This window comes from Mya arenaria, chromosome 14 (assembly GCF_026914265.1).
Source record: "Mya arenaria isolate MELC-2E11 chromosome 14, ASM2691426v1".
In the NCBI taxonomy this organism is placed as follows: Eukaryota; Metazoa; Mollusca; class Bivalvia; order Myida; family Myidae; genus Mya; species Mya arenaria.
The window spans coordinates 13997793-14016191 of record NC_069135.1 but is presented as its reverse complement, the minus strand read 5'-3'; the positions used below and the strand labels follow the sequence as shown (position 1 = coordinate 14016191).

The 18399-nt window shown below is 35.9% G+C and overlaps 1 protein-coding gene across 1 annotated transcript; it reads right to left on the bottom strand.

Annotated features, from left to right (window-relative positions):
• Window positions 1-8407: 8407 nt before the first annotated feature.
• On the bottom strand, window positions 8408-15275 carry LOC128216759 (uncharacterized). Its single transcript, XM_052923415.1, has 6 exons — window positions 15161-15275; window positions 14725-14895; window positions 14045-14124; window positions 11487-11561; window positions 10423-10594; window positions 8408-8672 (listed from the first exon to the last, which is right to left on the bottom strand). The coding sequence occupies exons 1-6, from the start codon at window positions 15183-15185 to the stop codon at window positions 8461-8463; spliced, it is 735 nt and encodes a 244-aa protein (XP_052779375.1). The 5' UTR covers window positions 15186-15275; the 3' UTR covers window positions 8408-8460.
• Between the last annotated feature and the right edge of the window lie 3124 nt (window positions 15276-18399).

Below are 18399 nucleotides of genomic sequence, written 5' to 3'. Positions count from 1 at the left end.
GGTTTATCTAATTATATGCAAACCATCTTTTTGATTCCCTGTTTTTATTTCTTTCAACTTTTATGGCCCTGTCTTCCTGGCAAACAGAGGAAATTAAAGTTGGTGTTATTTAAGATGATATGAGACGTGGGTCGGAATTTCTTTAGTGGTGTCGCTGCAAATCTTGTAACATGGCAACAACATGCTATATCTAAATCATTGTCGAATGTAGCATACGGTTGCCATGTATTATCGAGAGAAAAAAATGCTAACATGTTTCAGTTAATGTAACAATGATAATATTAAAGGATCAATAGATCGATTAAATAATTACAGCGGAGGTGCTTATTATGTAAGTTAGGCAGATGTCTGACCAGTTACATTCGATAATAATTTAATAATTTGATTTCTATTGTTTCATAAACAAAGCGTATTTTACGACTTTCTATGTCTTTGGCGTTTACCCAGTGCCATTAAACCGGGTTTATGTTTAAACTTTTTGCTACTGAGCTTGTTTCTGTAGTTTTTCACATACGTATTAATAAAACTATAACTGAAATCACACACATGTGCACATGTTAACTAAATGTTTAATTCTACGAAATGGCTGCACTTGTGTAATATCGATTTGAATAACAACTAAGTTAGTATTTATATCAAAACTCGCCGATCATGGCCGCTGTAACCGATTGCTTCGTATTACGATAATCTGTATCGTGTAATCATGTTATGGACCATATGAATGCATATATTATACGGTACCCCTTGATTTAAATATAAAACAGTACATTTGCGCTCTTGAAATTTCTTAAAGACACATATTACAGAAATAATTTTGAATAGTGAGAACTTGGTAGAGCTCCATAAATTGTTGGTAAATGTTTAAGAATCATCAAGTACTGATTTAAATTAATTAAATCTCATGATCATAACAATGTGCACATTGTAAATAAACTTCTAAGAAATGACATAGAATTCTGTCGTGATTAATAAGTCTCTCAATTTGAAGTCGACTCAACGACTGACCATGTCTTGCAGAAATACTTGATCGAACAGAACCAATCGTAAATATATTTGTTGTATGCTCATTTAAAAAAGGGAATGCCATAAATGTCATAACCAAAGATTTTAATGGCATGCTTGAGCATCACTAGTGCTTCGAGCAAAAATTGGAAAAATTAGGCCGGGCATTCATTCACCTTCGAATCAATTGTAAATTTATTTGCCGCATGCTCAATGAAAAGAAAAGGAACAAACGTCAACGTGATCACCGGAGGTATATGGGGCTTATTAGAGCATCGTAATTTCATCAAGATTTCTTCAGCAAAAACTCAACGTTGGCCATTAATCACTACATAGGAGCAAATCCACAGACCAGTCACTAAAGTCGCAACATTTTCTGCAAATATCGTCGTTTAATGAGGGCAGTTGGGAAGAAAACGACTTAAGGAGAATTCTTTGCAAACGTTTTATCAGTAAAACCCCTGAGTATAACTTTCATTAATATGGTAATGTCCAAGAATAATTTGTGGCCAGGAAAGACGCAATAAACATTGAGAATTGAGAGCCTTAATGACCACGGGAAGGAGCTACACGCTTGAGAAGAAAAGTATTAACTGTCTCCATTAAAATTCTCCAGAGGACAACATCATTACGGAAAGTATTACCCGTGGAAGTGAAATTAATTATGTTATCTTTGTTATATATTCGAGAAGTTTTTGCTTATTGTCTTTCTACCGGCTTATTTCAGGCACGCAGTTACTCGTCAAACAGCAGGAAAAAATAATCAAGTCTGCAGCTTTTGGCTGTTTTCTGCAATTTATGTTTTGCCATTGACCAACAGTTGCTGAATAAGAAAATATATGCTAATAAGTACGTCGAATTTTATTATTTTTAAGTACTTACTGAATCCCGTCGACTTCAGTAACGAAATACGATTAAATTGCTCTTAAAAGTGTCCAGAATGTCTGTATTAATGCAGTGCAGCGACTACTGCACCCGTTTACCTCTTAATTCTATAGATGATTATCTTATCAAAATTGGTTTAACGCTGACAGTTTTTTTTTAAGTTTAGTTACATGTTACACGACACGAGTTTCACATATCTGAATGTGTTATGCTGATTTAATAAACAGGAAGAAAAGTGTAATCTTCAGCACTACTATTGAATACGAATTATTATTATTATATCGTTTATATGCATAGCGAGCCGCAGTCCAACAAAAATATAAGAACATTAAAAAAAGAACAATTATAACATTTTAATCGACAGGACATTCGGGAGTAAGTGATGTAAAAAAATGGGCTAGGAACAAGCTATTTGTGTAAAAAAAGAAAGTGCAAAAGAGAACAAAACCACAGTACAGTATAGTATAGTATCCTGCTGTGCAGTTTTGAAGGTTACATTATAATATTGGACCCTAAATGGCCTAGAAAGCCAATAAACCAATATACAGGAATTTGGCCCCTACTGTGACACCAGTGCAATTAGCAGAAGATGCACAGCAGGGGATTATCATGCCAAACATTCCTTAAACTAGGCCTTTAAAATGGTAGGAAGTTTGCTATTGAATATCAAATGTTGAGAACCGGAACATTCAGCAGTCGGAGAGAGGGTATGGTGGTAACACGGTGGGAAAGGTGAGGAAGCAAGTAAGTTGGTAAGATTATAAACTCAAAACATTTATCAATGTTGTTGTAAAACATGTATTAATGTTGTTGTAAACTCAAAACATGTATTAATGTTGTTGTAAACTCAAAACATGTATTAATGTTGTTGTAAAGTCGAGCTTACAACAGCAGATGGTTAACGTTGCTATATATGTAACATGTTACCTGATTTACAATCATGCCATCACCTTTTATCACAATTATTTACATCACATATAATTTGAAATATTTAAGAACCTAAGTTTTAAAATAGACAGGGTCCAAAAAAAGTGAATCTCAGAAAATAATACAAGCATCTTTAAAAACATACATACCTTGCGGCTCTGCTGCGATGAGCAAACATTACACACTAGATGACATTTCTATTACTGACTTTTCTTGATTTTTCTTCAACATGAGACTTGCTCACGCAATTTTTGGGTTTTGATAATTTGATTATGAGTTGTTTTTTTATCTCTTCGATTGCCACTAAACGAGTTTTGTTTGAACTTTCATGGGAGATCATCCAAAAACTGTGCAATAATCTCACCTTTACCAACAACACGACTGAATATATCAGACGTTTTTAAAGGCGAAATGGTAAATGAATGTGCACCGGAAGTAGGATATAATAACCACGGTTCCAACAGCAGCATTAATCTGACATGGTTTAATTCATGTTTGGCGCGCAATTAGGGACTTCTGTCAACGCAGAACAAGAAACTCGTTGTTATTCATTCATCGATTGCTTTCCGGTTTTCGGTATTATTTAAGTTAAATCAAGATACATTTTAACTCACTTTGCACGAATCTACTTAAATTGCTGTGACGTAGATCGCCGACTTTACATGTGCTCTCAATATCAGCTATTTGCCTGAAACGTGTAAAGTCTATACATATTTGGATGACGTAGTAAACAGAAAGAAGCCCAGGTGTACACGTACAATTAGTGTTATTAATACGATAAGTCTAAAAACGGAGACCATGTGTATCCATTAAAAATGTTTATGGAATTGTGTGTTTTAAAAATATTTGCCAAAGCCTGAGAACTTCATGAAACTCATTTTCATTAAAATAATGAACTGTCAGAAATAATTCCCATTTGCTGTTTACATATTTAAATTAATTCAATTCTATGTCCACATATGGCGCCTGTACCCGGAAGAAAACGTCATCGAGCTGCAAAAGCCATCCGTTGTAGCGGAACTTTCCGGAATGGAGCGGGAACTTTTGTTCACTGGTTGCTCGCACGTCCGCCGTGATTGATTACCGACGTCCAAGATCTTGGCCATTAGTACTTATTATTTACTGTAAATTTCTCCAGAAACGAGTTTTGACATAATGAAGACATAATAAAGACAAACGCATCTTGAAAGGGTCATTCTAGCCATTCAGTGCGAGTGTGATATCTTGTCTTTGATCACATTTTGGTAATACTTAATGGTAATTTAATTTGCCTGACTTTAGTTATGTTCGTAGTAGGGGTACTTTCGTTATGAAAAATTTAAGTAACCAGGATTTGTACGAATTTGTTGTATGGTAAGTATGTGGTCATAGCATGACTTTATCATATTATTTCACACCAAACAATGATCTGTGGTTTCAACTGGAAAGGATTCATTTATATTACGTAAAAACGTTTTGTCTACAGTAAGACATTGATGACTTATGGGTTATTAAGGTAATATAGGTTAATTTGTTTTTAAAATATTTCACCGTGCATCGTTATTTTTTCCATAAGTATTGTGTTTGGCCTCTTGATATTTTTTTATTTACGCTAATCTTATTACACATTGTATTATCACACATCCTCTGTTTGTTGTTTCGACAATTGTCAACGCTTTTCGTCAATATCAATAATATTAAATTATCTGGATATGAAATCGTCTGTAATTTTAATCTTTAATTGCTTGCACATTGATCTTTGAAATACAATTAGGAATGCCAGTTACACACTTGATCTTTGAAATACAATTAGGAATGCCAGTTACACACTTGATCTTTGAAATACAATTAGGAATGCCAGTTACACACTTGATCTTTGAAATACAATTAGGAATGCCAGTTACACACTTGATCTATGAAATACAATTAGGAATGCCAGTTACACACTTGACACACCTGATCGTTGAAATACAATTAGGAATACCAGTTACACACTTGATCTTTGAAATACAATTAGGAATGCCAGTTTCACAATTGATCTTTGAAATACAATTAGGAATACCAGTTACACAATTGATCTTTGAAATACAATTAGGAATGCCAGTTACACACTTGATCTTTGAAATACAATTAGGAATACCAGTTACACACTTGATCTTTGAAATACAATTAGGAATGCCAGTTACACACTTGATCTTTGAAATACAATTAGGAATGCCAGTTACACACTTGATCTTTGAAATACAATTAGGAATACCAGTTACACACTTGATCTTTGAAATACAATTAGGAATACCAGTTACACACTTGATCTTTGAAATACAATTAGGAATGCCAGTTACACACTTGATCTTTGAAATACAATTAGGAATGCCAGTTACACACTTGATCTTTGAAATACAATTAGGAATACCAGTTACACACTTGATCTTTGAAATACAATTAGGAATGCCAGTTACACACTTGATCTTTGAAATACAATTAGGAATGCCAGTTACACACTTGATCTTTGAAATACAATTAGGAATACCAGTTACACACTTGATCTTTGAAATACAATTAGGAATACCAGTTACACACTTGATCTTTGAAATACAATTAGGAATGCCAGTTACACACTTGATCTTTGAAATACAATTAGGAATGCCAGTTACACACTTGATCTTTGAAATACAATTAGAAATGCCAGTTACACACTTGATCTTTGAAATACAATTAGGAATGCCAGTTACACACTTGATCTATGAAATACAATTAGGAATGCCAGTTACACACTTGACACACCTGATCTTTGAAATACAATTAGGAATACCAGTTACACACTTGATCTTTGAAATACAATTAGGAATGCCAGTTACACACTTGATCTTTGAAATACAATTAGGAATGCCAGTTACACACTTGATCTATGAAATACAATTAGGAATGCCAGTTACACACTTGACACACCTGATCGTTGAAATACAATCAGGAATGCCAGTTACACACTTGATCTTTGAAATACAATCAGGAATGCCAGTTACACTCTTGATCTTAGGATGGCTTTCTGGAATGACGCTCACACGCTTGATCTTTGGATGACTGTTTGGAATGCCGCTTGCACACTTGATCTTTGTATGACTATCTAGTTTTAGTTTAGTTATCGGATTTAAACATTGCATTGATTGAATCTTTTATAAAAGGTTAAGTTTTATCCGCAATAACTCGTAATTGATTAAAAAACAACAACAACACTTCATTTCAATAATTCAATTTTTGAACACGACCACCTTTACATTAATTTTACCTCCTTTATTGATTTTTAAAAAGCGTTAAACATAACATTCCATATTATTAAAAGCAATTTTGATGAGGGCCCATAGGAAAAACGTTTTTGATGAGGGCCCATAGGAAAAACGTTTGTTGGCTGCTATATTTGCGTATAACAGTTTCTTCGAATTATTTAGCTACTATATAAACTAGGACACTTAATACTGAATCAATCGTAAATTTATTTTATGCATACTCACTGAACAGGAAAGAAACAAAGGCATTCTAGAGTATCATTACTGTTTTCCGCAAACATCAACCAAGACTGATTAGGCTGACCATTAATCACCTAAGACATCTCCAAAACCTGCATACCAATAGGGACTCCGCTAGCTGCCTTATTTGTTACACGTTTCTATTGGCACTCTTTGCCAAAACAGACTTAACAACAAGCCAGTTTATGCCATTCAGATGGCTTAGCTTCAAAAGTAAATGTTCGGACAGGTCACATAGGCCACAATATCTGAATATGTCATCGTTAAATGAAGCCAGTTATTACCGTATTGACGTGTTGCCGGATCGCCATTTCCCGCCCTTACGCATCGCAATTGCAGTAATCCTTCCTTGCACATTTATGGAACTCAAAAAGTTCATACTATCTAAGTATGATGAAAGCTTTATTGCAGCACTTTCCTGATACTGTTATTTATTTTCTCCTAATTCCAAAACCTACTGGTCATGTACAAATGTTCTGCAACGAAGTTGCAATTGGAAAGTACTTTAAGTGAATACCATCCCATGCAATAAAGGAAGCGACATTTTTGTAAGGCATCTAAATCGTCTGCAATGAAGGAGTGTTTTTCGTTTGTCCAAGACGCTCTAAAGGGAATCTTGAATCATTTCGCAAGTAACGTCGTCTCACACGAACTTACAATTGGTAATAGATAATACTCTGAATGAATGTTCCTACTGCCTTAACGTTCTATTCGAACAAGGAGTAATTAGACGTGAGGAAAAGTGGACTCTTCAGCTGAATACAAATATCTCGTTGTTGCATGGGAATTTGTGTAACATTCAAAACTGTTGTCCCGAGGAGGAGGGGATGACTTCTGTACTGTTATTCCAAGGCCGATAGGCCGAGGGCAACAGTTCAGAATGACACGCCCGACAACGAAATTAATCCAACCGAATGTGGATTGGTAGCCATGAAATCCTAAAATCATAGCAAAGTGATGTTGTAAAAACATAATGAAGTAATTTTAAATGTAAGTTTCTACTGTGTATTAAAACTAATATAAGAAATGAAAGTATGCAAAGTTGGCATTATTCCATGGATCAGGACGAGTTGTTAAAATTTCCTTTTCAGTTAATTGCCATCGAAATTCAACATTTCGATTCAGACACACCGTTAATATACATATATACTAATATACTACAGATAAACAGGGTACATATATGTATATATGCACGTACATCAAATGCACATGAACATAGATGTCACTATCCTGTTATTTATAGTCATAATCAAGTTAGTATGTAAGTACTTAATAGTGCACGTTCAGATTGTGTAGAAATTATATTGAATAAAGAGAAAAAACTGTAGTAACCTAATGCAGTCGTAATAAGTTTTCTGTCTCCACCTGGCAACATTTTCACAAAACGCAAATATGTGTCTGTTTCGTATGGTGGCCAATTTCAGCTTTACCGTATAGGAATGCGAAAACTCGGCACGAGGCCAGGCGAAAGCGGGAGGGGCGAAAATTTCGCCGTGCAAATGCGAAAACACAAAATGGCAGAAATCAGCCACCATAGTTTCGTGACAATAAACGTCTCCATAACTAGCAGAGACAAAGTCGGATTTAACTTTCCATCCCATTCTTACACCATTCTTTAACTCTGCAATGAACCAAATTGAGTTTATTCCGATATTATACGATAGTAGGTGCTCCGATATGGGAAATACGGCGCAAAGGAAACCATATCGGGTAAGAGCGAAGCTCGAACCCGAATATGGTTTTGTACGCCCCGTATATCCCATATCGAGTCACCTACCAACCCCGTAACGTATATATCACGTCGACAACCTGTTTACATGTTTAAATAGTTCATTTATTTATCGGAATCGGAATTTAGACGCCATTTTGGTACGATATAAATTTGGTGACCCAATATGGAAAAATATGAGGTCACCGCGTGACCAGTCCTGGACCAATGGCGTTGCGTCATTTATGTTGGAGACGTGATAAACGGCAATAATATAACATACTTGTTTGCTTTAATAGTTAACGATTCACAAGTCCAGAGCTTATACAAACAGCAAACACATAACAATGAAGTTGCAAATAAGTACATATGCTATCAAGAAGATTACAAGTTCACCTTTTGTTTATTAAGCAAGCTATAAGAAGCTGTAGCTAGTCAGCATTTCCCACATGTTTGGCGGCAATGATTCGCGTTGAAGTTGCAATAGAAACGTGGAAATATGTTGCAATCTTGATGGTCGTTGGCACAATGCGTTGTTGTCGCATGGGGACGGTGCGTGGTCGGCGGCCTCAGCGTAGTCGTCGCATGGTGGTGTAGCGTCGTCGTTTTTAACGTCGTGGAGGATGTGGCTGGGATTGTCTGTATAGCTTTTGAAAAGAAAGCAATGTTTTACTGGTATGAATTGCATTGAAACTAGATTAAGATCATCTTTCTACCTATCTCAAATCTTTAGTGTCAAAAAACATCCCTCACTATCAACATTTTGCCGAGATGGCACATTTTTTTTATAAACTTTTCTTCGCTTTCTCAAAGCTTTAGGTGCAACTCTAGCGCGGTAGGAATATTGATACAGTTATCTTCATTCATTTCGCCACGACTTATGTGTACAAGCGGGGCTTTTGCTTGCCTATATGCAGGTGCAGCAGATCCGAGATAATGCAACGCTGTGGATCGCATTATTCCTTCTTCACCTTTCCATCTCTTCTGGCGGGCATAGTCGCAACTGCTCAAGAGCAAATGGCAGAATGGAGAACTGATGGAGATATCGGTTTTAAAGGTAGTGCAGACTAACACGTCGTCAGCGCAGTGCGGGCGCCGTGACAACTCGATGCACGTAGTGGAAGCGCTGTGAGAGCGCCACGAGAGCGCATAAATCGCCAAACAGAACTCCGCAGGAATGTGGTATAACGCCATGGAACTCCATAGAAACGCCAAGGTCGCCGTGAGAACGCCGTGACATCGCCATCTTCATGAAAATATTATTTTTGCCTGCGATTTCATGGCGCTCAGGGAATGTTTACAACGCCATGCAATCGCAATCGCAGTGGCAACACAACTATGTGTTATATGGGCTTTAGTCCGGCAGTGCCGAATAAACTACAGCTACCCAACCGTATCACGACGATTATATAAATAGTATTTACTATTTACTCCAACTGACTTGAATCTATCTGCAGATTTCCCTTGACAAATATTTTTTCGTGATTACAAACTCTTCGCAAACTAACCTACAATTACTTCACGTAGATGCCGGCTGTTGGTAACGTTTTGCGAAGAGTCTGTAATCACGAAAAAATATTTGTCAAGGGAAATCTGCAGATAGATTCAGGTCAGTTGGAGTAAATAGTTATAAAAGGTAAACTCATGGTACCGAACTCACGGGGCACCTTTATACGAGAATTCGCTGATACCCGTCTTATGCAGATATTCACTAACAGAATGAACTGTGTGGTTGTCTTTTTCTGCATATATTCGATTTTTTATATATGCATGAGCTAAGAGAACACTAAATTGATTCTATGTAGTTTCTATTAATAGATTTAAGACCAAGAAAATTGACGACATAAGTACATATTCAAAACAGACTCATCGTGGATGCGTGGCTGGCTATAACCTACAAAGGACAGTCCGATCAGGTCAACTGCCCGCGATTTAAGACGATCGCTGGCGCCTGGCCATGCTGGATCGACTTGATCTACTTTTTATCGTTTTAATTTTCACCGCAGTGTTGTCCTCGTTCACCGGATATTTTCAATTTACCGAATATACAGTGGTTACGTTCAACTATTTATATTTTTCTACGGAGAAACGTAACTTTCTAACCTTGTTAAATGTTTAGCACGTAAGTCGAGTTTTCTCCCAATATATGGTGTTTGTGGTCGTAATTCTAGGCACAAGAAATCGGTGTTATCTTGACTTCAAATTGGTCAATTGGATTAAGAATGTATAGGAAACTTATTTAGTGTTGTCTGACCTAAACCTTTATCGTCGGGAGAGGCAGTGTAACTCTTTTAGCCTTTTGAATCCCAAAGTAGTAGAACCGTACAAGAGCTGACATATTTTGACGCTTCCAGAGATGAACTAACTGTCCAACAAAAGTAAATATTTTCCTCTTACGTTTGTTACAAGTGTTCGTCCCACAGCAGGTAAGGTTCGCTGGTGTGTGGACCTGTCGCCCACGGCGACCGATAATGGCGCTTTGTTGAGATTGGTGAGTGCTGGATGACTGATTATGGGATCCAAAGATATGGCCTTGAAGTAAACCAGCCGCTTGGCCAGCCTTACACAACTGGAAAGCAAAAGTTATCTCTTTGAAGACAAACGGATGTGTTCCAAACTCAGTCGAAGTGATGAAATAAATACATAAAAGAGATTTTACGAAATATGTAAGCTCTTTAATTAGCAAACTACATTATGTTTATAGCAACAGAGCAGATTCATAACATCCATCAATCAGGATATCTACAAACCAAATATGCCTTACGTACTTTTTGAGGTTAAATATGTCTTACGCACTTTTTGAGGTTAATTATGTCTTACGCACTTTTTGAGGTTAATTATGTCTTACGCCCTTTTTAAGATCAAATATGTCATACATCCTTTTTAAGATCAAATATGTCATACGTCATTTCTAAGATTAAATATGTCAAACGTCATTTCTAAGATTAAATATGTCAAACGTCATTTTTAAGATCAAATATTTCTTACATCCCTTTTAAGGTCAAATATGTCATACGTCATTTCTAAGATCAAATATATCAAACGTCATTTTTAAGATCAAATATGTCATACGTCATTTTTAAGATTAAATATGTCAAACGTCATTTTTAAGATCAAATATTTCTTACATTCATTTTAAGGTCAAATATGTCATACGCCTTTTTTAAGATCAAATATGTCAAGCGTCATTTTTAAGATCAAATATGTCTTACGTCCTTTTTAAGATCAAAAATGTCATACGTCATTTTTAAGATCAAATATGTATTACGTCCTTTTTAAGATGAAATATGTCATACGTCTTTTTACGATCAAATATGTCAAACGTCAATTTTAAGATCAAATTGTCTTACGTCCTTTTAAACGTCAAATATCTCTTACGTCCTTTTTAAGTTCAAATATGTCTTACGTCCTTTAAAGGTCATGCACGTTATACGTCCTTTTTAAGGTCAAATATGTCTTACGTCCTTTTGTATGCATCCACCTGTGAAGCCGTGCAGAAGTCCCGCGTCGTCTCTCACCTCCACCGCGTAACACGTCTACAAATGTAAAACATGTGTCCACGTTATCTCTGTTTTTAAACGACAGAAACACGCACAAACACCATGTTAAGGGTGTACCACTTCTGTGGCGGTAAAACCCACAATACGTCACGTCCGCTCGGGATGAAACGCAAAGATATTGTAAACGGGTATTACACTTCTGAAAAGGTCAAACACGCATACACGTTACGACTGCTATAATAAACAGCAAAAACACGCATAAAGACTGTGTTAAGGGCGGAACACGTGTGGGTCGGTAAAACGCATAAATGCGTTCCGTCTGGGACGAAACTTACACACACATATAATTATATAGTATGTAAAATGGTCTTGCACGTTGTTTGTGGCGGTAAAACACTTACACATGCAATGTATATACTCACAGTAAAAACACAAGCATGCTGTCTGCATAGCGTGTAACGCGTTTGTAACGATACGCTAGCCTACGTCTGTAAAGAAACGCACACACGTAATGCATCTAAAGAGTGCAGCAGGTATGTGACAGTAAACACGCGTTGGCGGGACGAAGCACACACATGAAGTCGAAACAGTTGATTGAAAGCCATGACAATGCTTCTTACATTTAATAATCCATAATTATCCGATTGCGCGGTCAACGTCAAAATCGCAAGATGAAAGAAGATTTTCAGCACGTTTGTTGCTGTAAATACGCCTCTAAATATTCGAGTTCACAACTGTAGGGATTTTTCAAACTAGAAACTGTATCATTATACTATTTTATTATTTTCAACCCGCATATCGGCTGTTATTTTAAATTTGCGTGTTTTCGCATTCTCAACCCGCAGAACGGCTTGATTTCGCATAATCGTGCTTTTGTATTTTTAACCCGCAGAACGGCTGGTTTTCGCATTCGCGTGCTTCCGCATTTTTATCCCGCAGATTAGCTGGTTTTCGCATTCGCGTGCTTCCGCAATGTTGATGAGCGTGTGTTCGCATTTTCACAAAAACACGAAATGGAAGAAGTAAGCCACCATACAAATGCGTTAATAATAACATACTAAACCCTGTGTAAACTATATTCAATTAAAAAGTTATCAACGTTTGTATATAAAATCATTTCCCTACCTCGTTCCCGTGACATGTTATAACGTCTGTATATATTATCATTTCCCTACCTCGTTCCCGTGACATGTTATAACGTCTGTATATAAAATCATTTCCCCACCTCGTTCCCGTGACATGTTATAACGTCTGTATATATTATCATTTCCCTACCTCGTTCCCGTGACATGTTATAACGTCTGTATATAAAATCATTTCCCCACCTCGTTCCCGTGACATGTTATAACGTCTGTTAATAAAATCATTTATCTACCTCGTTCCCGTGACATGTTATAACGTCTGTATATATTATCATTTCCCTACCTCGTTCCCGTGACATGTTACAACGTCAGCATATATTATCATTTCCCTACCTCGTTCTCGTGACATGCTATAACGTCTGTATATATTATCATTTCCCTACCTTGTTCCCGTGACATGCTATAACGTCTGTATATATCATCATTTCCCTACCTCGTTCCCGTGACATGTTATAACGTCTGTATATATTATCATTTCATTTCCCTACCTCGTTCCCGTGACATGTTATAACGTCTATATATATAATCATTTCCCTACCTCGTTCCCGTGACATGTTATAACGTCTGTATATAATCATTTCCCTACCTCGTTCCCGTGACATGTTATAACGTCTATATATATAATCATTTCCCTACCTCGTTCCCGTGACATGTTATAACGTCTGTATATAATCATTTCCCTACCTCGTTCCCGTGACATGTTATAACGTCTGTTAATAAAATCATTTATCTACCTCGTTCCCGTGACAAGTTATAACGTCTGTATATATTATCATTTCCCTACCTCGTTCCCGTGACATGTTACAACGTCAGCATATATTATCATTTCCCTACCTCGTTCTCGTGACATGCTATAACGTCTGTATATATTATCATTTCCCTACCTTGTTCCCGTGACATGCTATAACGTCTGTATATATCATCATTTCCCTACCTCGTTCCCGTGACATGTTATAACGTCTGTATATATTATCATTTCATTTCCCTACCTCGTTCCCGTGACATGTTATAACGTCTATATATATAATCATTTCCCTACCTCGTTCCCGTGACATGTTATAACGTCTGTATATAATCATTTCCCTACCTCGTTCCCGTGACATGTTATAACGTCTATATATATAATCATTTCCCTACCTCGTTCCCGTGACATGTTATAACGTCTGTATATAATCATTTCCCTACCTCGTTCCCGTGACATGTTATAACGTCTGTATATAATCATTTCCCTACCTCGTTCCCGTGACATGTTATAACGTCTGTATATAATCATTTCCCTACCTCGTTCCCGTGACATGTTATAACGTCTATATATAATCATTTCCCTACCTCGTTCCCGTGACATGTTATAACGTCTGTATATAATCATTTCCCTACCTCGTTCTCGTGACATGTTATAACGTCCTGGCACTGTGACATGTCATTCACAACCCGCTTACACGTAACACACTGCACCGCTGAAAGATATAGAAACATATTTGCACTAAATCAGAGCGCTAACATCTTATATTTTAGTATCACCGGGCGCCTTTTTTAAGTTTTATTAATACCGTAAAAGTTCTATTAATACCTTATACCTGCATACTAAGTGACACCAAAGTATGATTTATTGAATTATTCAGTATTTATTTCTTACAGCCTTTTTTAGATTTGAAACGAACTCACACATTGGACATTCTTAAGGAACATACACGTCTGTCCGAAAAACAAATTGATGTTGGCCGATTTTCATGAAACTTGGTACAAACCATCGTCAATGAAAGAACCTTAGCGTTGTGTTTATTTTTCGTAATAATCCAATGGATTATTGACTGACAGCGCCCCGTAGAGGACACGTGCATTTTAACGTACACGTTGATAAAACCGTAAAAAATAAATTACGGCTTGTTTTTATGAAACTAAATCAAAATAATTAAATTTTCTAGTGTCCTAAATAATTTATCATACTATTTTACACGCGTATATAATGAAATATGTATTATTGTTAAGTTTAATAAAGCAGTAAGTGGCATTTTTTGAATGCACAATGATTATAATTTTTTCAAGAATTTACAGACGGCATAGTCCACAGTATCGTCTGCAAGCATCTTGTGAGATGACGGGGTCACTGCACATGTCCGGTTTGGCTGCTTCGATCAACTGGCAGGACACCGTGTCAATGTCTTTGCACTGTGACGTCACCGCCCATGTAGCAGACGACGTCAATGCCAGGTAGACGAAAATGCAATCTTCCAGAAAACAAAACATATTAGAATGAAATATGAAAGAAAGATTACATTGAAGGGAGATTTGTTTTGTTAATCAAAATATTCAAAGATTAATAATACAAACTGGAAATCTACCTCACTTGTCACGGCATAAACGTAAAAAGTACAGCTGTCAGATAATATTATGACATAGTCGTCTTTAACTCCTAAACCTAAAACTATTATTTAATCATAATAAACATGTGCGCTCGAATTGGAAATGTAATGATATAGTATGTTTACTTACGCAATGTTCTTCTTATTGTGAACATGTTTAGTTATTATCCTCCTGTTAAAGTATATAACATATAAAAACCTGCTTCCTTTTTGTAGTCATTTATTAACATATAAGTCCTTATATCGTCACCTTAGTGCAAGAACTCAATAACTGCTTATATTTCTTTATGCAGTTATTGAGTTTTTGCACCAAGGTGACGATACAACAGTATGGCACTGAATGAACACGAGTAACTAGTCATAACTAGTACAAACAGGAGATTGCTCTTCATTGATATGATAGAATGGGACCAAACAAGTGAATCCATTTGCTCAAACGATGAACATTGACATACTATGAATAGGGTTATCAACAGGTCACAACAACACGCTCGTTTTCAAAGACAAATTGTCGTTTTGGGGTCTTTGATATAATTTATACCAGCACTCATCCATTGATTTGTTTGAAATACTTCAAACGGAGTCAGAAGATATATGTATGATATAATCTTTCATTCGGTGCCATTTAATGGAACTTATATATAACTCAATGTAGATTATGTTTCCTCAAGTTGTTAAATAAATGTTTATGTATATATATATATATATATACGAGATAGAAACACAGTTAGATCAGGCGGCGTTTCTCTTTTGGCGGTTTTGGCCGCCAGATAAGTCATTAACATTTACATTGTTTATACAAATGATGTATATCATCGTTACGGCATTAAATAAATGCCCATATACAAACCTACCCTGGTCGTTTGTTGATTACTTACTAGCTGGGGATATGAGAGTCATAGCCAAGCCTGGTATAATACATAAAAATATTATATTGTTCATATGATAAATGATTACATTGTTAAATCTATTTTGCCGTCCAAATACGTCTGGAAAGCACATGTCAAAAGAACAATCAATGCTTATGAAATAGACATGTGGAACACTAGAATAGCAAATGATCCAGAATTTATGTTACTTCGTATACTGCATCCATGTATCCAACCATGTGTCATGTACGTCGTAAGTAAACAACGATCATTTCGAAACGCGACGTTAGCTATTGCCAAACTATGGTGCAAACTGTCTTAAGAAACACGTACTGTCTCAAATGTAATTGTAATTGCCAAGAAGAATTGTCGCATGTAATTGCCGAATGCGACAACACTGTCCACCTACTTAATGAGGTTTTAGTGCTATTGTCAATTTGTTCAAATGACTCTGTAACGGAACTTGTTAGCCTTGATACATTGGCCTCTGTCTCCGTCTCTTTGGCGCTCATTTACCGCCATTACTTGATTACTCTGATGAAAATACATTCCTTAACGCTTCATACTCTTTCATTGTTAAATGCATATAATTGCTTGTGTGGCTTTTACGGACCTACACATTGCTTGTGTGGCTTTTACGGACCTATACATTGCTTGTGTGGCTTTTACGGACCTACACATTGCTTGTGTGGCTTTTACGGACCTACACATTGCTTTTACAGATCGCGTTCATATATTTTCAGTTATTTGTAGAATAGATGTTTTCTAGTAATTTTATTGAAACATTTTTCAAAAACGATAACACATCAATATAATTTCATTTTTAAAACCAGTTTTGGCAATAACTTAATGTAGAATATATATACAATCAGTTGTCGACCTTCCTTTTTAAAGCAAAGCTTAGTATAAATAGTCTTTTCATAACTATTGGTCCAGTTTGCAAGTCCATTAAATATCATTTGTTAGTGTATTTTTGAGAAAGTGTTATTAAATGTAATTCCTCTTTCCTGTAAAGTGTTTGACACAAAATAAGTAAGGTAAAATGACATCATTGTCAAGTTATATTACATCAGTGAAATATGAGAAAATATGTAATGGTTGTATTACACTGAAGGAAGTATCAAGTGGTAAATTGAAATTTGTTATTTATATTCAGTGCTTTATATTCGGGTAATGATTTCTCTTTGGTTTTGACCATACTGTATCTGCAAATGTATGCTGCATGCATTTATCTTATCTAGATGCTAAAGCTGTCCAATGATGGCATCCTATTTTTAAGCATGAATACATGCCTTTTCTTCTTAAACAATGATATATTAACTGTTTTTTCTTTACATTCGTTTGCGCTTAATACTCGACACAAGCGACCAAAGTTGAACAACAGGATTACTGATCGTCGACAATACAGTATATAGAATTCCCCCTTGTTGAAGTTATGCATAACTCGCACGAAGCGCTTGTTGCATACATAGCAAACAAACAAAACACATTCAACTATTTATAAACGCCTCACCTCTTTACATATAAATAAACAAAGAGTATGTTGTATCATAACAATAAACATACACATTATTTACTTTTAAGAAAAGAGCCATTCTTATATAGAATTATGACAGACGAATATAAAACAATATCTGTATTCGAATTATATGTGCTAGCATATCTTTTTCAATATACATATTTTCATCATACATTTAAAAGATAATGTTCTACGGATTCTATACAATTGAATCAAATGTTCATTTTCAGGAATATTTACAAAATGTCCGGTTTCTAATCTTATCGGTGCAACCCCGCTTTTAGAAATCTATTCTTGAGCAGGTATACACTGATGTTCTATAGTTCATGTTTTAGAAGAATATATTTTACCTTAAACAATCAGTTTTAACACCTTTTTCAGATGATTAATGCAAGAATCATGGTCAATTCATTTTTTTCAAAATCAACTTCGATGTCCAGGCCTGACTTAAATCTAAGTTTGTCAATCATGCATGTATTCAATGATGCATTACAATGTACAGAGCATTCAAAATAAAAGGATATTGTGTATGCTGAATTTAATCAGTTCGACATTTTAGCGTTTATCGAAACTTGGATAAATAACTCTATCTATTGTGGAGATCTTCTTTACCCGAACTATATGTAACCATACACATGATATAGGAAATACCGTCCTACTGGCAGTCGCGGAGGAGTTATGGTCTATTTAAAAAAAATTCTGCCTTGCGCCGCCTTGATCTTGAAGTTATGGATATGGAATGTTTTTCTTAGAAGTCATCATACACTTTTAGGTTCCTTAGCAGTTTTGTCTAGTGCGAATGACTCCATTGGCCTCGCAGTAGATACGGGTATAACATATATATTCGATACTGGTGATATGTGCGTGAAGTTAGCACCGTAGCACCGTATCACCATATCACCGCGGGGATGCGGTGCTAGCACCGTATCACCATCAAAATCAATACAATAAGAGCATTAATCTCGAGGAAACATGTAAGGC